This window comes from Prionailurus bengalensis, chromosome B3 (assembly GCF_016509475.1).
Source record: "Prionailurus bengalensis isolate Pbe53 chromosome B3, Fcat_Pben_1.1_paternal_pri, whole genome shotgun sequence".
In the NCBI taxonomy this organism is placed as follows: domain Eukaryota; kingdom Metazoa; phylum Chordata; class Mammalia; order Carnivora; family Felidae; genus Prionailurus; species Prionailurus bengalensis.
The window spans coordinates 142,808,302-142,835,761 of NC_057355.1; the positions used below are offsets into that span (position 1 = coordinate 142,808,302).

Genomic DNA, 27,460 nt, shown 5'->3' on the forward strand with positions numbered 1-27,460 from the left:
GCCAAGCTTGGGGCTGGGGGCAGAGCGGGGACTATTTAATTGCTCCCTCATCTGAGTTCCTACACTTCTGTGATGGTTATTTGTTGGCCAGTCTCCTGTGCTAGACCGAGCGGGCTGCAGTTGCGAAGGTCACGGTGTTCACTGCATCGCCCGCCCTAGGTCTGGTCCCGAAGGGTGCTCAGGAACATTTATGGAACTGGATGGAAAGTCTGTTAGCTTTAAACCTCTAGATTTAACGCTCTGAAGCTCTCCAGATCAAGAGGCTCTGCTGAAGTTCCTTTAATCAATAGACAATGGCAGTGGTTTTTATGTCAGTCAAGGACTGCTGTAGATCCTTTCACGGCCAAGGGTATGAAGTGATAGCACGAGCGTCCATAGAGACAGCTTTCCTGATGGACAGGGTCAGTCCTTGCAGGAAGCGATCGATTTCAGAGCCGGAGCTTAAGTGGCAGGTGCAGCCCAGGGATGAGCAAGACTCGGAGAGCCTGACGGACCCGGTGGATCGCAGGAGAACCAGGACTCTCAGAGCAGAAAAAAATCTGGTGCCCTTCAGCCAGGAGTGGTGGGCAGGGCTGGGAATCTGACAGAGCTGGGATCCAGACCTGAAGATGACAGAGGCCGTGTTGCTTCTTACACTGTTTCTCTATTTCTTTTGCTATTGGGTGCTATAGCAATCAATGTAACATAATAACATGGAAGGCTGGCTTTCATTATGAAACGTCTGCCTGCAAATCATTGAGTGAGTGGTTGTTAGTCCTTACTGCTTGTACGATCTAAAATGCTAAAACCTTGTAGTAAGATCTTTTTCTTTAAAAAAAATTTTTTTTAACGTTTTTTTGTTTTGTTTTGTTTTTGTTTTTTTTTGAGACAGAGAGAGACAGAGCATGAAGGGGAGAGGGGCAGAGAGCAAGGGAGACACAGAATCCGAAGCAGGCTCCAGGCTCTGAGCCGTCAGCCCAGAGCCCGACGCGGGGCTCGAACTCACGGACTGTGAGATCGTGACCTGAGCTGAAGTCGGACGCTTAACCGACTGAGCCACCCAGGCGCCCCTTAAAAATTTTTTTAAATGTTTATTTTTGAGAGCAAGAGAGACAGAGTGCGAGTGGGGGAGGGACAGAGAGAGAGGGGGACACAGAATCCGAAGCGGGCTCCAGGCTCCGAGCGGTCAGCACAGAGCCCAACGCGGGGCTCAAACCCGTGAACCGTGAGATCGTGACCAGAGCCGAAGTCAAGAGTTGGACGCTTAACCGACTGAGCCACCCAGGCGCCCCTTAAAAATTTTTTTAAATGTTTATTTTTGAGAGCAAGAGAGACAGAGTGCGAGTGGGGGAGGGACAGAGAGAGAGGGGGACACAGAATCCGAAGCGGGCTCCAGGCTCCGAGCGGTCAGCACAGAGCCCGACGCGGGCCTCGAACCCACGAACCGTGAGATTGTGACCGGAGCCGAGGTCAAGAGTTGGACGCTTCACCGACTGTGCCACCCAGGTGCCCCCATCCTTATTGTTTTAAATAATTAACAGAGAGAACATCTCAAGATAAAAGGGACAGACTCTAGGTTAACGGTTGGAAATTAATAGTCCCCTTTGACTTCCAGGAACATGACGCAGACACCAGCATCTTCGTATCACCAGAGCATGTAGAGCCAAGAGCCTGTTTCTCTCTAGATGATGAGGTAGTCATATGAACAGAGGACGAAATGCGCTTTTCTGCTCGTTTACATAGAATCAAACAGACAAGTCGCTTGATCTTTTTGTGCCACTTTTTACCGTGAAACAGGAGTTTAAGCTAGAAGTTGCATCCACGCGTGGCTACTCGGAGGCCTAGGGCCAGGGAAGAGCCACAAGGTCATCTTCTTGTCCCTGGAACCGGAGGTGACGTAGGACCCACCTGGATCTGTGACATCACTTGAAACTCAGAAGCTGGCATTTGGCTCCTCGGGAGACTCAAGTCAGAGAGGGAGGTGTGGGTGTGATGCGTGGTCCGCCCTCTGACCACGAATCGTGTGCCATCACGGGAGGGCTTGCTTTTACGCCAGTGCAGGCCTCCCTCGTGGACCAAGCACTTACAGAATTTGTTCAGCAACTGTCGTGAACGCTGATTTCACCGAAGGCCGGTGTTTGCTTTCGGCTGCCACGAACAACGGTAGTCACAACGGCGAGCTACGGCGACACCACACTGCGCTTTGTGTCGAGCACCTGTCTGCCATCACTGTGTTAGGTGCTCGTGTACGTTACCACCTACCCTCACGAGGACTTCGGAGACGGGCAGTGTTCTTCCGGGAGCGGTCGAGCCATTCGCCAAGACTGCACGGCGAAGCGACGGGCCCAGGGATTGAACCCTCCACAATCTGAACCCCAGAGCCGTGCTCTTCCTGGAGTCCCAGGGCCCAGGCAGCCGAGAACCGGTGACGCGGGTTGCCAGCCTTCCTGAGAACTGGTTTTCTGAGCCGTGTTTGGCCCTCGACAAAATGCCATCACGAGGCTGGGATCTGTAGCCCTGAGAAGGTCCGTCGCTGGTCTAGGATACAGAGGAACTCGCGGAGCCCTTAGCCTGCTAAGACAGCTGCGTTACGGACTTCACACCAGCGTGGGTTTGGTTCTGCGTCAGATTAAATCTCGTCTGTCGCTTTGCCCGTTCCGTCAGCCTGTGCAGCCTGATCGCGGACAGTTTCCTGAGGCTGAGATAAGGGACACCCCGCCTGTCGTGTGTAACCAGATCCCCGCGCCTTCCTCAGGGAATGAGCAGGTGCACAGTCCTGAAGGTTCCAGTTCATCCAGAAGTTTAAAAAAGCCCCAGAGGTGAAAATACAAAGAATATTGTCTTTTTCAAACCTCCCTCTAACTCCACAAGGTGCAGTGATGCTGGACAAGAATGCAAACACTTTGAAAAAAAGATAAAGCTATTCAGTTGCTAGCACTGTTTTAATGACCTCCGTGGGTACATTTTGGGGCTACAAGCTACAAGAATGAACATTACTTTAAAATATATAACTGGGTGGCTCCGTTGGTTGAGCGTCTGACCTCGGCTCGGGTCATGATCTCGCGGTCCGTGAGTTCGAGCCCCATATCGGGCTCTGTGCTGACAGCTTGGAGCCTGGAGCTGCTTCGGATTCTGTGTCTCCCTCTCTCTCTGCCCCTCCTCCACTCATGTGCTGTGTCTCTCTCAAAAATAAATAAACATTAAAATCAATCAATCAATCAATCAATCACATAACTTGGGGCACCTGGGTGGCTCAGTCAGTTAAGCTTCTGACTCTTGATTTTGACTCAGGTCATGATCTCACAGTTCACGAGTTCAAGCCCCACATCAAGCTCTGTGCTAACAGTGTGGAGCCTGCTTGGGATTCTCTCTCTCTCTCTCTCTCTCTCTCTCTCTCTCTCTCTCTCCCTATCTGCCCTGCCCTGCTGTATGTGTGCACTCTCTCTCTCAAGTAAATAAATTTTTAAAATCTTTAAAAAAAATAACATACATAACTTGCTAGGGGGGTTAATCATCTGAATTGCCAATCGGATAAGGTTTTTCTTTGATGGAATTCAGATCCCCTCTCCCATCTTGTGCCCCAGAGTGCTGGGAGATGTTCAGGGGCTGGAAATGGTTTGTGTTGGTTAGACCAAGCTTTGGGTTTTGTTTTTCCTTTCGCCAGTTTCTTCGCGAGCTGAATTTGAATTTGTAAAGTCAGTTGAACAACACTGGCCTTTTCTATACACACGAAGGTTAAGAACTACAGACAGCTGACACTGCCCCCAAGAAGTCCTCCAGTCTGTTCCTGAGAGTAGCTACCTGAGGAGCAGAAGTGAGACAATCCATGTAGGTTAGTTAGGGTGGCAGTTCCGGCAGGATTTTCAGAGCACTGGGATTACGTCACGGGGACCACTTCAGCAAGTCCTGCAAATAGAGGTTCTCTTAAGCAGACAGATCTTCAATGTTTAAAATTTTTCTCTTTAATGTTTATTCATTTTTGAGAAAGAGAGAGACAGAGTGCGAGCAGGGCAGAGAGGGAGGGAGCCACAGAATCCGCAGCAGGCTCCGGGCTCCGAGCTGTCAGCACAGAGCCCGACGCGGGGCTCGAACCCACGAACCGCGAGATCATGACCTGAGCTTAAGTTGGACACTTAACCGACTGAGCCACCCAGGTGCCCCTGGACCTTTCGGTTTGTAATCACTTGTATTTGAAGGTAGATATTGAGGTGGTCAGAGTTTTGTGCTTTGGGTTTGGGGAGGTTTTTATTTTAGGTAAAATATTAAAATTAGGGTTTTTTTTCCTTGTACAAATTTGGCAGTATAATTAAAATGGAATCTGATTTCTGCACTTTTATGAAAGCCATCTATAGAGCACGCTGAGGCCACAGTGATCCTATTTTCCATTGTAAATTTTTAGATGTGTGTGGGGGTGTGTCTATGCAAGGTGGTGTGGTAGCAGCCAACTTTGTCCTTTTCAGGGCTGTGCCGGCCCCCACAGCCAATGTGCACTGTCTCTCACAGCTGATGTCTACGCAAAACAGCCCCCGACTCACAGAAATGCGCGACTCTACGTGCCACATTCTTTTATGACTTGGAAAACATGTTTTATTCATAAAACACTAATTTCCAATTGATTTTTTAAAAATATTTATTTATTTTTGAGAGAGGGTAAGCAAGGGAGGGCCAGAGAATGGGGGACAGAAGATCCGAAGCAGGCTCCACGCTGTCAGCACAGAGCCCGATGCGGGGCTCAAACTCACTAACCGCAAGATTATGACCTGAGCCCAAGTCGGATGCTCAACCGACTGAGTCACCCAGATGCCCCTCTAATTAATTTTTTAGTGCTATTTTGCATAACAGTGTTCAGACAACACATGGGGATTTTGAAGGAAAGGTTAGCTTTGGTGATTTTTATCAGTGATAATAATTAACAATGACAACGACTATAGGCTGATTGTAGCCTGCATTTATTTACAAAGCATTTACAATATGCAAAAATACATCCTAAGAGCTCTACGTACATTAACTAATTGAATAGTACAGCAACCTGCTGAGGTAGACAACTGTTGTTGTCCCTGTCTTACAAGTGGGGAAACTGAGGCACGTGGAGATACAATAACTTGCCCTGTGTCACACACCTGGGAAGTGGCAGGGCTGGGATTTGAACCCCTGTGACCTGACTCCAGCGTCCGCACTCCTGGTGACTAGCAGTATCCCTCTTCTGGAAGTCCTGTCCAACGCTACTTTGGCTCTGGAATGGCTTCACCCGATCCTTCTTCCTGAGGCCGGAGACCCTCCCGGTTAGGTCTGCCATGGCCCAGGTCCCCGTGCGACAGTTGCTACCCGGGCTTGCCCTCCCTTTGAAAGATTTTATTCAGCTCTTGCCTTGCTTCTCAGGGAGCAGACAGAGCTAACCTACCTTTATATCCAGCCCCCCCTCCCCAACTTCTCCCTTCTACTTGGCTTGCCCTGATGAAGTGGGACTTCCCTGCTTTCCCATCCAGGTCAAGGGACAAAAGGAGAAATCACACAGAACTGCTGTCTGTTCGCAAGAAGCGGTGTAGACCTTAGGGGCGGTCTCTTTCCAGTGAGCCGCAGGTGTTCTCATTGGAATATGTCTTTGCTCAGATCTCAAGGCATAATAGCCACCAGCCTCAACAATCCAAATAGCAACCCCTAACTGACAAAGCCAATGGGTAGACCACATCTCCCTTGGACTCCCCAAAAGTTATTTTATTTTCTATGTTAACATTCAACAAATCTGCTCTTTGGAGACCGCTCTACGTATCTTAACACAATAGAGATTCGTGTAACCCACCACCACTGTCAGGATGCGGAACGTTTCCGTCATTCCCAAAACTCTGGAGTGCTGTGCCCTTACCCCAACTTTTGGTAACCCCCGATCTGTTCTCCTTCACTGTAGCTTTGTCTTTTGGAAAATATCGCATAAATGGAATAACACAGCACATAACCTTCGGAGACTGGCTTCCTTCACTCGGCGTAATACCCTCCAGACCCACCCAAACCACTGTATCAGTAGTTAGCTTCCTTTTTATGACTCTACGGAGGTAGCACGGTTTATGCGGTCACCAGTTGGAGGACATTTGAGTTGGCTGCAGTTTTTACCGCTTCCAACTTTTGTGTACAGGCTTTTTATGAATGTGGGTGTCCGTTTCTCTGGTGAGTCTGGGTCATGCGCTATGTGTATATTTAACTTTGTAAGAAACTGCAAAACCATTTTTCCAGGGCAAGCGTACCATTTTATGTGCCCACCAGCAACGTAAGAGGGTTTCATGTGCCCCATATTCTCGCTGCATCTTGTTTGGCCAGTAGTTTGTATTCTGGCCATTCTAATGGGCGTGTAGTGATGATATCTTATCTCATTGTGGTTTGAATTTGCATTTCCCCAATGGCCGGTGACACTGAACATCTTTTCATGTGCCTGTTTGCAGTTTAGCAAAGTGTCAATGAGCTCTTTTGCCTATTTTTTAATCGGGTTGTTTGTTTTCTGACTGTTGGGTTTTAAAAAGTTCTTTCTATGTCTCCATCAACAGGGAGAGACAGGAAAAAAAAGACATAGTCACCAGTATTCCCAACGGAAACAATATGAATCCTACTTTAGGAGCGTAGAGAATGGAATATGTAGTTCTTGGAAGGCAAGGAGTGTGAGAAAAGATGATTTGCCAATTCTTACCTCAAGTTTGATTTCTTGGGAGAGATAGGTCTGTGACGTGTTTTTAAAGAGTTATACAGTGTTTCCCTCATAGGATCTGTTAAGTTCTACGTGTATGTGAATGCTTGATGAGTTCTTTGGGTCGTCCAGCATTTAATACCCGTTATTCTGTCTCAGAAGTACCATAGACACACTTGAAAAATGTTTGTGTATGAAACTATTATCTGTTACTTAGAACGTCGACAGAACTTGAATTCAGGGGCATGACAGATTTATATCCAGTAAGCAGAAATTACAAAAGGGTAGATTTCAATTTCAAAGGCCATGATTATCTGAGTACTTCCTATGCTTCTCAGTTCCCTTGTCTTTGTTTCAATTGTTTCCGTTGCCTGGAATGTGGCTCTTCTTGCTTTTCTACATAAATGTTTTTATCCATCAAGGCCAACCCCCGCTTGCTCCTGTTTTCCCAGATGAAATCCAGATACCCATTTACGCATCTATTCATCCATCTTCCAAATATTTATTGAGTTCCTACCCTGTGTTACATATTGGGAGAATAACTCGGTGGACCAGCAGAAAAGATTTCTGCTTTTATGGAGCTTACATTTGATCGATGTTCTCAGAGAGCAGCCAGCTTCTGATTTCGTTGATTTTCTTTATCCATGTTTTATCCCACTGACTTCATCTCTTTTCTTATTTCTCTTCTTTTTGCTTGATTTCGTTTCTAACATTTATTTATTTTTGAGAGACAGAGCAAGACAGAGCATGAGGGGGGAAGGGCAGAGAGAGGGAGGGACACAGAATCCAAAGCAGGCTCCAGGCTCTGAGCTGTCAGCACAGAGCCCAACATGGGGCTCGAGCGCATGGACTGTGAGATCATGACCTGAGCCGAAGTCAGATGCTCAACCAACTGAGCCAACCAGGTATCCCTTGCTTGATTTTATTTTAATTTGCTCTTCTTTTTCTAGTTACTAGTGAAAGTTGAGAATCATTGATTTGAGGATTGTCTCCTCTTCTAACAAAGAGATCTTAAAGCTATTAATTTTCCTCAAGGACCTGCTTTAGCTTGTCCTTGTGTGTCCCACACATTTTGAAATGTTACATTTTCACTATCGTTTAATTAAAAATATTTTCTAAGTTGTCCTGTGATGTTGTCTTTGACTTAATGATTATTTAGAAGTATCTTGTTTAATTTACAAAAAGTAGGGGTTTTCCGTGTGGTCTTGTTTTTGATTTCTAATTTAATGCCACTGTGGTCAGAGAACATACTCTTCTAGTGTTTAAGTTTGTCCCGGTCTGCTTTTTTTGCCCAGAACCTGATGTGTCCTGGTGAATGTATCGTGTGCACTGCCATTGTTGAGTATAGTTTTCCATACATATCAATTAAGTCAAACTGGTTTATAATGCTGTTCAAAACTTCTATGTCTTGAGTGATTTTTTTAAAATTAATCGTCCTACCAGTTACTGAGAGAGGAGTGATGGAATCTTCAGGAATAATTGTGGAATTGTCTATTTCCCACTTTCATTCTGTCAATTTTTGCTTCGTGTATTTTAAACCTCTGTTATTGTGATTGTCTTTCTGATAAATTGATCCTGTTTTCATTATGAAATGGTCCTCTTTATCTCTGGTAATACATTTTTTTTTGGCATCTATGCTATCTGATTATTAATATTTCCACTCTAGCTTTCTTATGCTTGTTGTTTGCATGCTATGTCCTTTTCTTCATTCATTTATTTTCAGCCTGTCTGTGTCTTTGTATTTAAAGTATATATCTTGTAGACAGCCTATAGTTGGGTATTGGTTTTTTTTTTTCCTGACATTCTCAGACTTTTAATTGATGTGTTTAAAGAAATTAGTGCATTAATGTAACACCAGTGTTTATTGCTATGTTAGGTTTGGGTTTATCATTTTACTTTTTTTCTCCTATTTGTCTACTTTTTGTTCCTCTTTCCTTCTTTTCTCTCCTTTTGGATTATTTGAATATAGAATTTCAATGTAATATTTTTGTTGTTTTTGTTCACCTATACTTATTTGCATTATTCTTTAGTAGTTCCCTGGGGATTACAATATACATCTTTAACTTTTCACAGGTCTCTTCAGTTAATAATGTATATTAAAATCTTGTGTAAAATATTAAAATCTCATATAAAATATTAAAATCTTATAGATCCATATCTTCCCCATCCTTTGTGTTATGGTAGTTATATGTATTACATGTACACACCTATAAATCTTACCAGTGTTAACAATTTTCATCTTTATTTTTTTTAATTTTTTTTTAATGTTTTTATTTATAGTTGAGACAGAGACAGAGCATGAGCAGGGGAGGGGCAGAGAGAGAGAGAGAGAGACACAGAAGCCGAAGCAGGCTCCAGGCTCCGAGCCGTCAGCACAGAGTCCAACGCGGGGCTCGAACTCACGAATCGTGAGATCATGACCTGAGTCGAAGTCGGAAGCTTAACCAACTGAGCCACCCAGGTGCCCCTATAATTTTCATCTTTAATAATGTAAAGGTTTTTAAGAACATTAACAGGAAACTGCAAAAAGAAAAAAAAGTCTTGAACTCATTCAGATATTTATCACTTCCAGTGATTTTCATTCTTTCTTGAGTATCTGAGTTTCCATCTTCTATAATCTCCCTTTACCCTGAAGAACGTGCTGTGGGACTTCTTAGAACATAGATCTGCTGGCAATGAATTCTTTCAGTTTCCATTTATCTGAAAATGCTTTTTTTTTTTTTTTAAACCTTCACTGTTAGAGGCTACTTTTGCTGGGTATAGAATTCCGGATTGGATTTTTCCATTCCGTACTTTAGAGATGTTGCATTCTCTTCTAGTCTCCATCCATGGTCCTTGCCCAGTATAGACCATGTCAGTTTGCTCTTGCTGCTTTCAGTATGTGCCCTTAATCTAGTTTTCAGCAGTTTGATTACGATATACCTTGAGGTGGGTTTCTTGGTGTTTATTTTGCTTGGAATTTGTTAAACATTTTGTTGTTTTCTGTTTCTGTCCTTCATCAAATTTAGGACTGGGGAGGAGGCCTTTATATTTCAGATTTTTTTTCTGCCTTGTCCTCTTTCTTCTTCTGTTCCAACTTAATGTACATTGGACTGGTTGAGGTCATCTAACAAATCCCCAAGGGACTTGGTTAATTTTTTTTCCCCCCAATTCTTATCTCTGTGTTCTTTACCCTGGATACTTCCTCTTGCCCCGTCCTCAGGTTTACGTGTCTTTCCTCCATCACGTCCATGCAGCTGCACCCGTTCGGTGAACTCTTTACTTCCGAAAATGTGTTCTTCAGTTCTGAAATTTCCATTTGGTTCATTTTTATATTGTTTCTGTTTCTCTGCCAGTAATTCCCACTTCTCCACTGAAATTTTCATTCACTGGAAATAACCTCATTTTCCGTATCTGTTAGTTCCAATATTTTGCTCATCCTGGAGTTGGACTCCATTTATTTTCTTTTCTCTTGAGAATGTGTTCCGCTTGTTGATTCTTAAGTATGTTGAGTAATTTTGGATTATATCCTGGACATTATGAATCTTAGGTTGTGGGGATTTTGTATTCCATGATTTTCCTCTAAGAAGTGTTCTTTCCTTTGTCTTAGCGGCTGCTTTTCTTGGCTGGACTTGAACTGCTAACTGCTTCTTGGGCAGTGCCTCCAATCTCAGTTCTGATCTTCTGCTCTTAGCTGTAACACTTGACTCTGTTCTATGCGGGTGTGATCCGCAGGTCAGCCAGAGATGGGATAGACAGAGTTTGGGAATCCCCCCACTCTGGCTTCTTCCCTTCTGGGATTTCCCCACTCTCTTCAGTGGTCACAGTTTTTGGACTTCACGTTTTGGCTTTCTTAGCACAAAATGGCTGTGGGGGTTTCCCACATGTACCCTTAACCCCACCACGAGTACCATTTAACTCTGGCTAAAAGCCATGGAAAGGAGCTTCTTGTATATTTTTCCAAGTGAGTGTAAACTCCCCACCAGAGTTTATATACCTGTGTCTCCTCTCCAGTGCCTTCAAGTAGTTGCTTTTTGTGTAATTTCCAGGCTTAAAATTGCCTTCTGCAGGAAGGTGCTGTCCACAAGGGGTCTGTCCTACCTGGAAACAGGCGCAACTCTGTGGTACTTATGTTTTATAGTTGGGACGTAGAAGATAATCAAGCAAGAGCACAGTAATGCTATGAAAGGAATAAATAAAGTTGACGTGATCGGAGCACCAGCCTTAGGTAAGGTTGTTAGGAAGGTTCTCTGAAGAGCTCTGTTTGAGCCAACACCTAAGAACAGAAAACAGAACAAGCAAAAAAAGCTTATTAAGAAATGTTTCAAGCAAAGGCAACAGCAGATACCAAAGAGAGAGAGGTCAGTGTGACTGAAGCATGGAGGGAAAGAAGGGATGATGTGAAATGGGTTTGCAGAGGCCAGGAGACCTTATGGGACACGGGAGGCCTTGGTAAGGAACTGGCGATTAACAGCTCCGTACAAAAGGCTGGGATTGCCATCGAGGTTACGGGGTGCTTAGCAGACAGATCATATTACTTTGTCAGACTAGCCGGCCCTTAACAGGCATGACTGATAGATGGTGTAGTCTTGTTTCGTTTTCTTCCGTTATTTTAACGAAGTAAAAAATCTTATTTATGTGGTCTTAGATTCCGCATTGCAGCTAACTTTTATAACGTTACCATCTATCATGTTTTCATCGAATAACAAAGATTATCCATAAGTATCTGAAGAGGCTATTAAAATACTTCTTCCTTTCCCTACTGCGTGTCAGTGTGAGGCCAAATGTTCTTTATATACTTCAACCAAAATAACATATCACAGCAGACTGAATACATAAACAAATCTGGTTCTTCGCTAGTAAGTCAGCCACGAAAGAAAATTTTTAAACAGTCAAAGATGTCAATCCTTTCACAAAATTATTTTCGTTTTTAAAAATATAGCAGTTTTTCCATAAAAATGGGCTACTTAATATGTGATACTTTTGTTCTTTGTAGCTAAGTCATGCTTACATATTTATAAAATGCTGTTTTAATTTTCAGCACAGCAGATACTGATAGACACAATTCACACAAACAAAAGTTATTTGTGGTCCCCAGTAAGTGTTGCTAATGTAAAGGAGTCCTGAGGCCACAGTGTCTGAGAAGTGCTGTGTTAAGGCTATTTTATGTGGGAAAGATAATACATCATGCCAATGGTTTTAACTTCAACTGTGTGGCGAAGTCATAATTTTTAAGTTTGTTTATTTATCACAAGAGAGAGAGAGAGAATGTGAGCAGGGGAGGGGCAGAAAGAGACGGAGAGAGAGAGAATCCCAACCAGGTTCCCCGCTGTCAGCGCAGAGCCTGATTGTGGGGTTCGAACTCAAAAAACCATGGGATCGTGACCTGAGCCGAAACCAAGAATTGGACACTTAACTGACTGAGGTACCGGGGTGCCCCAAGCCTTTTTTTCCCCAAAATTTTTATTTAAATTCCAGTTAGGTGGGGCGCCTGGGTGGCCCAGTCAGTTAAGCATCCAACCTTGGCTCAGGTCATGATCTCACAGTTCGTGGGTTTGAGCCCCGCGTCCAGCTCTGTGCTGACAGCCCGGGGCCTGGAGCCTGCTTTGGATTCTGCGTCTCTCTCTCTCTCTCTCTCTCTCTCTCTCTCTCTCAAAAATAAACATTAAAAAAAATAACTTCTAGTTAACATATAGTGTAACATTGGTTTCAGGAGATAGTGTTGTCTTGGGATTATCTGGCCAACCCTTCAGTTAGCATGGTCAGAACAAAAGCGAGACGGTGATGGGGGCGGGGGGTGGATTTCTGCCATGTGAGGGGAGATGCACGCTGGTCCCTCCTCTACCTCTGAGGTCTCCAAATGTCATGGGAAAGAACATGCATTGGCCCGTGTCTAGAATAATACAATAGCGCTTAAAACCTCAGCTAAGAGGGGCGCATGAGTGGCTGAGTCGGTTAAGCGTCCGACTTCTGCTCGGGTCATGATCTCGCAGTTTGTGAGTTCGAGCCCCGCATCAGCATCGGGCTCTGTGCTGACAGCTGGGAGCCTGGAGCCTGCTTCAGATTCTGGGTCTCCCCGTCTCTCGGCCCCTCCCCTGCTCATGCTCTGTCTCTCTCTGTCTCTCAATAATAAATAATGTTAAAAAAAAAAAAACTTTTTAAATTTTTTTTTTCAACATTTATTTATTTTTGGGACAGAGAGAGACAGAGCATGAACGGGGGAGGGGCAGAGAGAGAGGGAGACACAGAATCGGAAACATGCTCCAGGCTCTGAGCCATCAGCCCAGAGCCCGACGCGGGGCTCGAACTCACCGGCCGCGAGATCGTGACCTGGCTGAAGTCGGACGCTTAACCGACTGCGCCACCCAGGCACCCCCCCAAAAAAAAAAAAAAACCTTAAAAAAAATAAGAAATAAAACCTCAGCTAAGAGGAAATGAAAAGCACGAACAGAATCACTAAAGACTAGAGCAGAGTGAGATGTTGTAGTTCTGTGTCGCACGAGACGGCCCGTGGTTTCTGCACGAGAGCAGTGGCCTCCAGGATATGAATGGTACCGTGTCCCAGCAATACGCTCCGGGCGTGCGGGTGGGTCCCATCCCTCCGGGGGGCACTCGAGAGTCACTTGTTCCTCTCCTTTGGTTTAGATGACAGCGCTTCCGCCGCGAGTAGCATGGAGGTGACGGACCGCATTGCCTCCCTGGAGCAGCGCGTCCAAATGCAAGAAGACGATATCCAGCTGCTCAAATCGGCGCTGGCCGACGTGGTCCGGCGGCTGAACGTCACGGAGGAACAGCAGGCGGTGCTGAACAGGAAAGGACCTACCAAAGGTGGGCGCCGTAGAGGCTCGGGGGCAGCGCTAGACTTGGTCTCGCGGAGGACGCTTGCCCTGGCGGATGCAGGCCCTCCTCAACAGCGACAGAACCTCAGAAGATCAGGGAAGGGCTCTCAGCATTGCCCAAACCATCACACGAGGCGGGACAGGGTCTTTAACTTTATTTAGTTATCTTTGGCTTGACATGAGGGGATCATTAGCCTGTGGTTACATGTGCAGGTGGCCAGAACGTGCTTGTGGAGTCAAGGAGGGAGCCATCCAGGGGCCACCGCTGGGAGCACAGGTTTATCTTGCAAGGCAGAGCCGAGCACAAGGAAACCCCCATGATCCTCTGGGAGTCTGTTCCACCCAGAAACTTTCTGACAACTCTCCTCTCTTTCCGTGTACTCAGTTTCTGTGCTGCCATTCTGTTCGGCACAGCCACCAGTTAATGGTCCTACGCCACGGCGAAGCTCTGCCCAGGACTGGGGGCCCCCAAGGGGCAGGCCCTTCCCTGAGGAGCTCAGAACCCGCAAGCTTAGGAAGCTCCTTCCGGGCACAGCCTGCTGTGTCCTTTGAATGTCCTACTCTGCTGTCCAGGAGAGCGTAGCCAGCTACAGAGTCTGTATCTCGTGGGTTTCTGGCAAATTTATTTTTTTTTAACTTTTTTAATGTTTATTTAGTTTTCAGAGAGAGACAGAGAGACGGAGCACAAGCAGGGGAGGGTTAGAGAGAGAGGGAGACACAAAATCCAAAGCAGGCTTCAGGCTCTGAGCTGTCAGCATAGAGCCTGACGGGGGGCTCGAACCCATGAACCGCGAGATGATGACCTGAGCTGAAGTCGGATGCTTAACCGACTGAGCCACCAGGCGCCCCTAAAACATTTTTTTAATGTTTATTTTTGAGAGAGAGAGAGAGAGAGAGAGCCCCAACACAAGCGGGGGAGGTGCAGAGAGAGAGGGAGACACAGAATCTGAAGGCAGCTCCAGGCTCTGAGCTGTCAGCACAGAGCCTGACGCAGGGCTTGAACCCACGAACCACACGAGATCATGACCTGAGCCGAAGTCGGATGCTTAACCGACTGAGCCCAGGCGCCCCTGGTTTCTGGCAAATTTAAATCATTTCATTTCCCTGTGACGCCCGTGAGTGAAATATAAGAAAACACTATTTGTTTTTTGTTTTTGTTTTTTTTTTCAATGTTTATTTTGGGGACAGAGAGAGACAGAGCATGAACGGGGGAGGGGCAGAGAGAGAGGGAGACACAGAATCGGAAACAGGCTCCAGGCTCTGAGCCATCAGCCCAGAGCCCGACGCGGGGCTCGAGCTCACGGACCGCGAGACGTGACCTGGCTGAAGTCGGACGCTCAACCGACTGCGCCACCCAGGCGCCCCAAGAAAACACTATTTGTGTTTGAAGTAACTTTGTAGTGACCCTCCTCTTAAAATTTTGCAAGTACGACGCCTCATAAAAGTTTCCTGCTAATCGTACTCGGTTGCCTGATGTCCGCTTTCAACCCACAGACCTTGCTCATCTTTTACCAGATCCCCGCTCCTTGTGGCTAACTTCAGAAAACAGAATTCATCTTGGCTGTCAAATTCCTTTATTTAAAACATTGCAGATCACACTGCTATGTAAATGTCCCTTTAAAATTAGCTTTGTTTGTTTGTTTGTTTGTTTGCTCGGATTTAACGAATTATTTCACACTTTCCATGTTTTTCCTGGAGTCAGGAGAGGGTACTGTCTGATGTCACATATGCTAGTTTTCTCTCAAGTCCTTGGCTACATTTTCCCATGTCTGTAGGAAAAAATGTATTTCTTCTTCCTTCAGGGTAATCATCACCAGCTCTATGTGAGATATACTTGTGGACCACGTTGACGTGTTTTCTGTAATTCTTGTATCTGAGCATAGTTGCTACATGATGTTACAATGTTACGTTAATTTCAGGTGTACAATTTCTACCTTACACCCTGCTCACCACAAGTGTAGCTACCCTCTGATACCACACACGGATACATCTCAAAGAATCTTTTTAAAAATGTTTATTTATGTTTGAGAGAGAGAGAGAGATCGTGAGTTGGGGAGGGGCAAAGAGACAGAGTGTGAGCACGGGAGGAGCAGAGAGATAGGGAGACACAGAACCGGAAGCAGATTCCAGGCCCCAAGCTGTCAGCACAGAGCCCGACACGGGGCTCGAACTCATGAGCTGTGATATCGGGACCTGAGCTGAAATCGTACACTTAACCAACCGAGCCACCCAGGCGCCCCTCGAATAATCTTTTTAAGTACTGTTTTTCTCCTTCTAAGTTACAAAGTCATTAGGGAATTTTAAATAGAAACTAAGTTATTTTAGGTATTCTTGACCTACTCAGCTTTCCAAAAATAAATCTGATGACTACTATACCCTAAAGGGTACATTTGAAGTCGTTGCTTTATATAAAACTTCAGACTTCCAAAACGTCTATTTTTTTTTAAAAAATTAGGGAAAAAAAATAATGCAAGAGGCCTGCCTGTTTCTTTTCTTGATTAAGAGTAAAGTTTTATGAAACTTCCTCTAAGAGAATAGTTTTTTTTCATAGTGAGATCTGATGTGTTTTTTTAATATAATATTTTTTCATAAGTAAAAGTAAATCACGGTATAAAGCCAGAGGGTCACGCCGAGAAATAGAACAAAGGTCATAAGAAAGCTGGTGAGTGGGGTGGCAGCCCCCAAATGGAACGGGCTATGACTTTCCCGCCTCGTAAGCAGTTAGTTACTGGACAGTGGAACTGGAGGTGGGGAGGTGGAGGAGTGGGCCCATCAGAGGCTCTGGGTCGCTGCTTTCCTTCGGGAGAGAGCCGTGTTGGTACATGTGCACCTGCCGCCGGGTAGCTGACACTCAGTAGCCATGGTTCAGTTGGGGGATCTTTCAGACCGGACGGATTTGACACAAACCTCCTCTGTGTGTAAAAGGCCACTTCACATTATTTTGGCTTGCTGTCCTCCTACAGGCTCGAAGCAGACAGGACTCAGGGCATTCTAACTTTTAAGTATTAAGTTATGTTTCCCCCCCAAGGTCAGTTGTCTGAACCTTAGGGTTCAATGTTCTGAGCTTTGGGCACCTAACTTCGTGCTGTTGGCCCAGCGACAGGAATGGCGGTGCAGCAAGAAACAGGCCACGCTGGTAGGCAGTGAGCTTTCAAAGTGCTCAGCACGGCTCAGCTCGAAGGAAGTGTGTGCCGTGTCTGTGCCACAGTCACCCCGATGGGCAGACCTCAGAGTCTATACAGTAGCCCCAGGGTTGCCCGTGAGGCTGTAAATCCCTTTCCATGGTAGTACTTTGTTCGAAGGTCGAAGCTTTGACTTAGTTTATTCTTCTTCGTATGACTTCACTTGCGTAACAATGAGAACTGCCTTCTCGGGAAAATAATTCACTAACAGATCAAGTTCGTGGCTTCCTGAGACAGGGGGGAGATTGTGGCCAAGCCATCAGATGCTGGGCCTGTGGACACAGAGTTTACATAGGAGGGAGCTGTGACTCACACCGCTTTTCCCTGGCAACATTCTCCTGGTGCCGGGGATTTTTAACCAGTGAGGCCGTCCTGGGGCTTAGGCATTAGTAAGTCTCCACCGAAGCCCCCCAGACGTTGTTATTCATGTTTTCTTTTGCCTTTGGGATTTTTTTAAGTATTGAGAACGGGTTGCCCTGTCACGCTTCTTACCTACAGACAACCTCAGCCCGCAAAGGTTGCCCTGCTTATGTCAGATTGACCTTCAGATGCGGAGATATTTTGCTGAGCTTGGGTTACCCTGTACTGGGGAGAAGAGAATCAAATAGTTTTCCCTGCTACCTAACAATGCGGTAAGAAGACCCCCGTGTATACTGATTGCTGTTGTGAGTATAAATACAGAAATGTGCTTTATGAATAAAGGAGTTCATTGCAACACCATGCATATTGGAGAATACTTGGATAGAAAGGAGCAGAGGGAGGGGCGCCCAGGTGGCTCAGTCGTTTAAGCGACCCACTTCAGTTCAGGTCACGATCTCGCGGTCCGTGGGTTCAAGCCCCGCATCAGGCTCTGTGCTGACACAGCTCAGAGCCCGGAACCTGCTTCAGATTGTGTCTCCCGCTCTCTCTGCTCCTCCCCCACCCACGCTCTGTCTCTCAAAGATGAATAAATGTTAAAAACAAAAAAATTTTTTTTTTAATTTTTTTTTTCAACGTTTATTTTATTTTTGGGACAGCGAGAGACAGAGCATGAAGGGGGGAGGGGCAGAGAGAGAGGGAGACACAGAATCGGAAACAGGCTCCAGGCTCCGAGCCATCAGCCCAGAGCCCGACGCGGGGCTCGAACTCCCGGACCGCGAGATCGTGACCTGGCTGAAGTCGGACGCCCAACCGACTGCGCCACCCAGGCGCCCCAAAAACAAAAAAGTTTTTTAAAAAAGCAGAGGGAGTGCAAGCTACAGGGGCCGAAAACTGCAGCACTCTGTATGATCGAACACTGGGTCCTCGTTAAAAACGTTTACGTTACTGGTAAAACAGGGAAAGCACCTGTGCGTTATATTAAGAGTCACAAGCAAGATAGAAAACTGTATACGCTGTAAATTCAAGTCAATAGACAAAATCTACGCAAAAAGACTGGAAAGAAGTATAACCAAGTGTTTTCATTGACTTTCTTTTTCCTGAGTGGTGGGATTGTGACCTTTTTTTCTTCTTTATACATTTAGTTGGTTTCTAAATGTTCTTTGGAGTAATAAGCAGAAGAAATTCGTGTTTTAAACGTGACACTCTTCTGGGGCGCCTGGGTGTCTCAGTCGGTTGGTGGGTTCGAGCCCCGCCTTGGGCTCTGTGCTGACAGCTCAGAGCCTGGAGCCTGTTTCCGATTCTGTGTCTCCCTCTCTCTCTGCCCCTCCCCAGCTTGTGGCTCTGTCTCTGTCTCTCAAAAATTTATTGTTAAAAAAAAAATTGGGGGGCACCTGGGTGGCTCAGGTGGTTGAGCACCTGACTTCAGCTTCGGGCATGATCTCATGGTTCGTGAGTTCAAGCCCCGTTTCGGGCTCTGTGCTGACAGCTCGGAGCCTGGAGCCCGCTTCGGATTCTGTGTCTCCCTCTCTCTCTCCGCCCCTCCCCTGCTCCTGCTCTGTCTCTCAAAAATGCATAAACGTTAAAAAAAAAAAATAAAGTAAAAATGACTCGTGTTTTACCACGTAAACTGACCTTCACCTGCCCTGAGGACAGCAGCAAGGAGGGAGTGCCCAGAGGCTGGTGGCCTGTTCTCAAGAAGATAAGGAGTCCTGATTTGGAGTTAAATTCACAATAGACCCATTGTATGTATGCATGGCTGATCTCCATCTCAATGCAAGGGGAGTGCTGTGAGATTTTAATGGAAAACGTAGTCCTTGTCCCAGTATCCGGGATTGTCCACTTTGTTCCCTGCTCACCAGCAAGTGATTCACATTTACCACTTTAAATGGTGCTCCTGTATTCAGGCCTAATTAACTCTGCCTCCGGTATCTCGGATCACAACTGAAACGCTACATTAATTCTTCCCACATCCATCGCATTCAGGGTACCTGACTGCACCCTGATGTCCGAAGCATTTTGTCCTGGATGTAGCCGTGGCCGTGGGATATTAGCTCCCACTCCTCCCGTGCCTGCTGCGCCCGGACACGATGCTAACACCTTTCCACTCCTCACTCCCAGTGCTCTGGGAGCCCTGCAGGGTGGGCGCTGGGATCCTTATTTTTAAGAAGCGAGGGCCCGGAAGGGTGGTGACTTCTCTGAGGCTCCGTGAAGTAAGCCGTGCTGAGTCGGGCGGGTCCTGCGTGATTCCTTTATTGCTCTGTGCTTCCCAACATCCCTTGAGATGTGAGCTCCCAACCATCCTGCCCCCCCCTCCGATGAATGCATTCCAAATACATGCCATTCATCATGCATTCTCTTTTGATTTTAGAAATTCTTCTTTCGTGCTGTGTGTCTACATTTTGCCCCTAGGAACAATTGAAATGTTATTTAAAAAATCCCATTTATGAACCAGCAGAATGTCTCCTATCTTAGTGTCGTGTGGAAACGGAGGAGTCATTTATCTCAGCACCTGATGAGCGGAAATTGCGTGTGAGCCCTTCCCTCGGTGCAGTTTCTCCTCCACAGTTGTAAACGTTGCCCGTCTGAAGATGACGCATTGTCCTACAGGCTCCTCTCGTATCCTCCTGTCCTCCCCCTCGCAATCCAGGCTGCTGCCTGTTCACACTGGACGTTAGCAGGTGTTTTTTCTTCCAGAGCATTCCCTTTATGGCGGCCGCCTTTCTTCCCTGAGTGGCTAACCACGTCCAGATGGGCAAACCTGGCAGCGACCTGAGGAGGCGTCACGTGCAAAATACGCAGTTACTAGGCATGTTGGTGGCAGCTGTGGTGCTCTTGACCAAGCCCGTGGCCGTGACGGCCTGAGTATGTTACCAAGAGCGGCACAGCCAGCGAGATCTTGCCAAAGTAGGGGTCTCTCCACCTTCTTTGCCACTCCGAGGTGGTCACCATGCCTCCCTGCCATCCTGTGTTTTCTTTCATGATTGCATTTTTTTATTTTTAAAAACTTTTTTAATGTTTATTTTTGAGAGAGAGACAGAGCGCAAGTGGGGAGGGGCAGAGAGAGAGGGAGACACAGAATCCGAAGCAGGCTCCAGGCTCTCAGCTGTCAGCACAGAGCCGGACGCGGGGCTCGAACTCACAGATGGTGAGATCATGACCTGAGCCGAAGTCAGACGCTCAACCGACGGAGCCACCCAGGCGCCCCTTCTTTCATGATTTCTCATCAGAGCTTTAAGAATTCTGTTTGTTTTGAGGACACTCTGTGACAGTGTGACATACGGGATCCGTTACACCCTGTGCGAAAGCCACTGCGCGCAGTTGATATCCTCTCCGTGGGTTTCCACAGCCCTATTTTCCCTTTCGGGAGAAGGACAGAGCGAGGTTATGACGAGAGTGGATTTGAGATCAGTGCGGTCTGATGGACACGTACTTGTTGTATTCCTTCTGTGGGGGCATCACAGCAGGTACCACCATCAAGGAGCCTCCCATCATGGATGGAGAGGACAGGTGAACAAACAGACGACTGCCATGTGGTGTCCTGGGTGTGGTGACACAGGACACCCCTGGCACAGGCCAGGGAAGTGGGAGCAGGGAGGAGGCTCGCCCAGCCTGGTTTGGCCGTGTGTGTGTCTGTGTGTGTGTGTGTGTGTGTGTGTGTGTGTGTGTGGTGGGGTGGGGTGGGGGTCCTGGATGAGGGGCCAGAGAGGAGCTGGGTACAAAACATCCTCCTTGGGCCCTCTGGGTCCTGTCTTTTTTATTTTTTTAATGTTTATTTATTTATTTTTTGAGAGAGAGAGAGAGAGAGAGAGAGAGAATGTGAGCAGTAGAGGAGCAGAGAGGGAGGGAGAGAGAGAGAATCCCGAGCAGGTTCCCCGCTGTCAGCGCAGAGCCTGGCTCGGGGCTCCATCTCCCAAGCCGTGAGACCGTGACTTGAGCCGAGGTCAAGAACTCAACCGACAGAGTTACCCAGGCGCCCTTGTGGGTCCTTTCTTTACCCTGCTGTGGCCAGCTCCACAGGTCAGCCTGTAGGGACCACGCCAGAGGCCCTTGCCCTCCCCCTCCCAGTTAGGTCTGCACACGGGGAGCCCTCGCTGGGGAAGGAGGGGAGAGAGGGGGGCCTTCACTTCCTTGGCTCCTGCCACGTGGGGTCCCTCGGGTTGGCTGTGTCCCTCCTCTGAATGTTGCTTCTGCTCCCAAAGCAGTTTCTCTCCCTTTAGGTTCAGGTGACTGCTACCCCCATCAGCCCCTAGGGCCCAGGAGGGGTGACTCGCTCTCTGCTGTCAGCCCAAGAGACAGAGCAGCATACCTGGCCTGCCTGCCCCCGGAGCAGGGTGTGCAGAGATCTAGGGGACACGCCTCCCAGCTCAGGCATCGTCTGCAACCCCCTCTGCTCTGCAGAGTGAGATTAGCTCATCTGGAACAGTGTGTAAGCCAGTGCTCAACTGGGAGGCCCAGACTGGTGTAGGAGCTGGGAGAGGCCATCCGGGAGGGCAGAAATGCCCAGGAGAGGACAGCGGCGTAGCCTGTGGGTCTCAAAGTGGGGTCCCCGGAGCAACGGAGGCATGCCCTGAGAGCTTGCTAGAAAGGCAGATTCTCAGGCTGCACCCCAGACCCAGGATCGGAAACACTATGGGCCGGAGCCCCGCTTAGTGTATCGTAGCATGCCCTCCAGGTGAGTGCACATACCCACGTTCGCTAGCCCAGCAAGAGCAGAGCTGAGGAGGTGGAATGTTTGGCTTGTTGGTTTGTGGGGGGCACACGGAAGCACCTGGGGACGCGGTGGGAAAAATACAGTCGTACGGATAGAATGAGAGCAGATGGCTGAGGTTACAAAAGCCCAGATCCTGACTGGCTGGGTGGCCGGGAGGTGCACTAACCCAGGAGTCGGGATGGTGTCCTCTCCCCTCCGCGGGCTGGTTGTGAAGTAGGAGCCCCCAGATGTGCAGGTCCCGTGTCAGTCCTGGTTACGGGTAACGTGGTGCGGTGGCTCCTGGGGGCCATTGGAGGTGGTGGCGAGGGACATTAAGGTGAGGGTCACGGGGAGGCGAGCCTGGACCCGGCTGACGGAGTGCCCCGGACCCACCCTTGGGGCTGGGACTGGTGCTGCGGGGACAGGCTGGACAGGCAGGAACAGAAGGGACAGACAGGCTCACATATGCGTCGTTCTCATCTCTAGGGCTGCCACGACAGGTGACCACAAACTGGGAGGCTTATAACAATGGACGTATTCTCTCCCAGTCCTGGAGGCCGGCAGTCCGAGATCAGTGCCGCTGGACTGAAGTTGAGGGGCGGGCAGGCCTGGTTCCTTCCAGAGGCTCTAAGGGAGGCTGTCCCAGGCCCCTCTCCCCCCTTCCGTGGCTGCTGGCCATCCTTGGCATTCCCTGGCCTCTGGACGCTTCGCTCCAAGCTCTGCATCCACAGGGACGTGGCCTCCTCCCCAGGGAGGCTCTGTGTCTCTTCTCTGCTCCTCACAAGGGCACCATCATTGGGTTCAGGGCCCACCCTAATCCTGTATGACCTCATCTTAACTAATTACATCTCCAAAGACTCTATTTCCAAGTAAGGTCATATCCTGAGGTTCTGGGTGAACATGAATGTGGGGGACTCTGTTTAACACAGTACATGTACTTAAAAAAAAAATAACAACCCAGAATGGGGCCAAGATGGTGGACAAAGCAGAGAGAGGAGGAAGAGCGGCCGTGACGGGGCCTGTCTTCCTGCTGGGGAGAAGGGTCCTGGGGACCAGCACGCTGTGTGCGAGAGAAGATGGGGAATCGTGGTTTGGGAGCCGTGCTGCTTCCACTGAGGAATGCTAGCTCCCAGTGCGCCCCAGGCCCTTGAGTGAGCAGGTGCTCGGGAGATGAGGAAAGAGAGCATAGAGGGTGGCGAAGGGCTTCATGCTCTGGCTAGGGAGCCGCCTGTGGCTTTTGCCATTTTCGGTCACATTTAACAAAAGACGGAAGCTGGGACGCCTGGGTGGCTTTGTTAGTGAGGCGTCAGGCTTCGGCTCAAGTCATGATCTCGCGGTTCGTGGGTTCGAGCCCCATGTCGGGCTCTGTGCTGACAGCTCGGAGCCTGGAGCCTGCTTCGCATTCTGTGTCTCCCTCTCTCTCTGGCCCTTCCCCCCTCTCTCTCTGTCTCTCTCTCAAAAATAAATAAACATTAAAACAATTTTTAAATCAAAAAAATTAAGAAGAAAGAAGGAAGCCTAGCCTTCTGCTTTAGGGGCCGAGAAGTTCCGGTTCATTAAAAACTTGGCATTCTAGGCTGTTTTGTTACTGTTTTCAAGAACATAAATTGAGGCAGATTTAATTCTGTGATGGACAAAACAAATTCTGCTAGCATTTCAGATAATTTTGTTTTTTTAATTTCAGAGTAGTGTTAGATTTACAGAAGAGTTACAGGGATAATACAGACCGTTCCCATACACCCCGCACCCAGGTTCCCCTACGATTAACATTCTACATTTAGTATGCCACCACGGTGATACATTTTTATTAATTAAAGGCACGCTGTATTTAGATTTCCTTAGTTTATCCTTAATACCCTTTTTTGCTGTTGTTCCAGGATCGATCCAGGATCACATTTGTCTCCTTAGGCTCCTCTAGACTGACAGTTTCTCAGACTTTTTCCCTGTCTCTGATGACCCTGACAGTTTTGAGGAGCCCTAGTCAGATGGCTCATTGTCCTTCACCTTGGGTTTGGGTAGGTCATGGGTTTTGGGGAGGAAGACCGTAGAGGTAAAATGCACGTCCGTCACATCCTGTCAAGGTCACGTGCTATCGGTAGGACTCATCACTGTGACGTTGGCCTGGACAGAGTTTGCCAGGTTTGTCCACAGTGCAGTGACTCCCCCCGTCCCCACGCTGGACAGTGCAGAAGGCGGTCACTGTGCCGCCCACACTTCAGGAATAGAGAATTGTACTCCACCTCCTTGAGTGTCTACGTAAATTACCTGGAATTATGCCCGGGAGACGTATCTTTTCTCCCCCCATTTAATCATTTCCTCCGTTATCACCTTGTATCGGTATGGACTCATGGATACGTGTATACTTCAGGCTGTGATCCAGTATTGCCTTATGTGGTTTGTTCCTGCGGGTTTCCCAGCTTTGGCTACGGGGAGCTCTTTCAGTTGGCTCCTGAGTGCCTCTGACTTGACCGCATCAGTATAGGGGTTGGGGTTTTATTACTGCTTTTGAGCACTTCCTTTCTCTCTGGGAGTACAGGACGCGCCGGGCCCGTGTCGTGGGTGCCCTGCCCCAGCCCCAAATTCGGGCATTTCCCCGAGGAGTCCAGGCTCCCCTGCTGTTGTGGAATCGTGTTAGAAACCAAGGTTTGGGCGCCGGGTGATACTGCTTTTGGCAGTCGTAGCGGGCAGAGCTAAGGCATGTCTGTGTTTATACCAATACGTGTTTACATACGCATGTATAATTGTGTATCTGTGGCTGTATCAGGCTAAACCTGGCTCATTGCAGCCTCCCCCTGGCTTGTCTGTAGCCTTGCTCTGCAACAATGAAGCCTTGCTCCCACCATCCTTCACCCGTCTCTTAATTGTTCTCGTGTTCATGATTGTGGTTTCAGAGGTATAGACCATGCCCTGTGGGAAACAATGTTACTGACTGGAGCACAGTGCTTACCCAGTGCTCCGGGGTAGCCAGACAGTCTCTCCCCATTTCCACAGCACCTCTCCTGCCCCACCCCCTTCCATGACATCGTAGTACATACTGGTAACGTAGTTTGATTCTTTTATCTGTCATGGGTTCCCCCTGCCCCCCACCATCTCCTAACTGATTTTTCTCTGCAAACGTTCAAGTTCATTCTTTGTGCCATAAGAGCCTGTAAGTTTTGACAGATGCCTGATGTCACATAGCTACCGTGCAGCATCACATAATCATTTTACCACCCTAAATTTCTCCTAGGTCTTACCTGTTCAGCCCTCCGCCCCCCACCTGGCCAACCTCTGGCAACCACTGATCTGGTTTTTTGTTTCTGTAATTTTGCCTTTTATAAAAAAAATTTTATTGATTTTTTTTTAATTTTTTTCAACGTTTTTTATTTATTTTTGGGACAGAGAGAGACAGAGCATGAACGGGGGAGGGGCAGAGAGAGAGGGAAACACAGAATCGGAAACAGGCTCCAGGCTCTGAGCCATCAGCCCAGAGCCCGACGCGGGGCTCGAACTCACGGACCGCGAGATCGTGACCTAGCTGAAGTCGGACGCTCAACCAACTGCGCCACCCAGGCGCCCCTAATTTTATTTATTTTTGAGAGAGAGATAAGAACGCAAGTAGGGGAGGGGCAGAGAGAGAGGGAAACACAGAATCCGAAGCAGACTCCAGGCTCTGAGCTGTCAGCACAGAACCCAATGCGGGGCTTGAACCCACGAACTATGAGATCATGGCCCAAGCCAAAGTTGGATGCCTAACCGCCTGAGCCACCCAGGCACCCCAGTGTTTTGCCTTTTATAGACTGTCATATAAATGGAATCATACAGAACACAGTCTTTCGAGCCTGGCTGCTTTCACTTGGTGGCATGGATTTAATAAGCCTCAGCCCTGTCCTTGGCGTGGATTTCTTCCTCACTTTTTTTTTTTTTTTTTTGCTGAATCATATTCCGCGGTCTGGATGGACCACAGTTTGTTTTTCCACTCACCCATTGAAGGGCATCTTGGTTGCTTCCAGTTCCTGACAATATTATGAAAAAAAAAAAAAAAAACTGCTATAAATATTAAATGCAGGCTTTATACAGACATAAGTTTTCAAATCAGTTGAGTAAATAAATACCTAATGTCACACAATGCCTGGATCCTACCACAAGACTATATTTAGCAACTGCCAAACTGTCTTCCCGGGTGTCTGTACCATTTTGCATTCCCACCAGCCATGAATGAGAACCCCGTGGCTCTGCATCCTGGCCAGCAAGTGCTACTTTGTTTGTTTTTTTGGATTTTAGCCACCCTAATAGGTGTATAGAGATATCTCATTATGATTTTAATTTGCATTTCCCTAATGACAAAAGATGTGGAGCATCTTTTCATATGTTTATTTGCCATCTGTAGATCGTCTTGGGTGAAGTGTCTGTTCAGATCTTTTGCCCATTTTTTTAATTGGGCTGCTTGTGTTCTGACTGTTTCAAGCATTCTTTCTTTATATTCCAGATACAAGTCCTTTATCAGATATGTGATTTGTAGATACTTTCTCCCAGTCTTTGACTTATCTTTTCATCCTTATAACAATGCATTTCACAGAGCAAGCGTTTTTATAATTTTAATGAAGTCCAAGCAATCTGTTTTTCTCTTTCATGGATCGTGCTTTTGGTGGTGTATCTAAAAAGCCACCAAACACAAGGTCACACGGATTTTTCTCCTGTGTTTTCATCTAGAAGTTTTATAGCTTTGCGTTTTACATTCTGGTCTTGGGTCCACTTTGAGTTAGTTGCTGTGTAAGGGGCGAGGCTGGTGTCTAGGTTCCTTGTCCCAACATCCTTTGTTGAAAATCTCTGCTGAGTTCTCTTGGTGCCTTTGTCAATCCTGCCAGCATTTTAAAACTGATACCCTCTTCCTTCCTCCCTGTCTTAAGTTCTGTAAAAAGTTACGCTGACAAAGGGGAAAGTTCTGATTACATTTTCTGCTCATCTCACAGCAAGACCACTGGTGCAGACCTTGCCCTTAAGAACCACCATCAACAATGGCACCGTGTTACCAAAGAAACCTAGTGGCTCTCTGCCGTCCCCCTCCGGGGCCAGGAAAGAAACTGCTGTGGCAGCGGCAGCCAAAAGGTAGGTGGAGCGCGCCTTAAGCGAACTCCGAAAGGAGTTCCATCTCAGACTTAAAATCAATATCGCCTTGTCATACGACCCTTGTTAATTTCTTGTGTGAATTAAAATTCATAAAAGTATAAGATTTGGTGTGTTGACATATCAGGACCTATATAAGTTTTTCTGCTTTTTTTTTTCTTTACTTAATCTTACTGTCTCTGAAATCCCATTGGCTAACAGCACAGTGTGCCATTTTGTATTTTAAAGTTCTCTTTTAAAAACACAAATGGGAGTGTAACCTGTGTGAAAATGAATATGCTCTTCCCGCGTTCCTCTCTGGCACGGAGCAAAACTCAGGTCTCCAGACCAACCTCAATTATTTACCTGTAAAATTTGGATAAGCTCATCCTTTTAAATTGTGCCAAACGGTGATGTTCTAGATACTGATGTTGTCTCTCAGAGCCTAGTTTGCTCTTAACTTTTCTATAATTTCATAATCGTCATATTGAAAGTTTCTCTCTTATATGCCAGGCTACTTTTCTAAATTTTTAGGCTCTAGGAAATTCAATGCCTGATGGTAATGTAACCTAGAAGACCCTGGCTTGTTATGAGTACACCGTGGAAGCCATAGAACTTTTTACGATACTAACTGGCCAGTAGGTGCCCGGACACAGAGCAGAGCAAGCTCTAG

At 47.2% G+C, this 27,460-nt stretch overlaps 1 protein-coding gene across 3 annotated transcripts in view; it reads left to right on the forward strand.

The window, feature by feature from the left end:
* EML1 (EMAP like 1) overlaps positions 1-27,460 on the forward strand; it is a 186,430-nt gene that overhangs the window by 96,027 nt on the left and 62,943 nt on the right. For all 3 annotated transcript variants that reach the window (XM_043557008.1, XM_043557009.1, XM_043557007.1), the window contains exons 2-3: positions 13,277-13,459; positions 26,655-26,790. In XM_043557008.1, the coding sequence (XP_043412943.1) occupies positions 13,277-13,459; positions 26,655-26,790 (319 nt within the window). The remainder of the gene's footprint in view (positions 1-13,276; positions 13,460-26,654; positions 26,791-27,460) is intronic.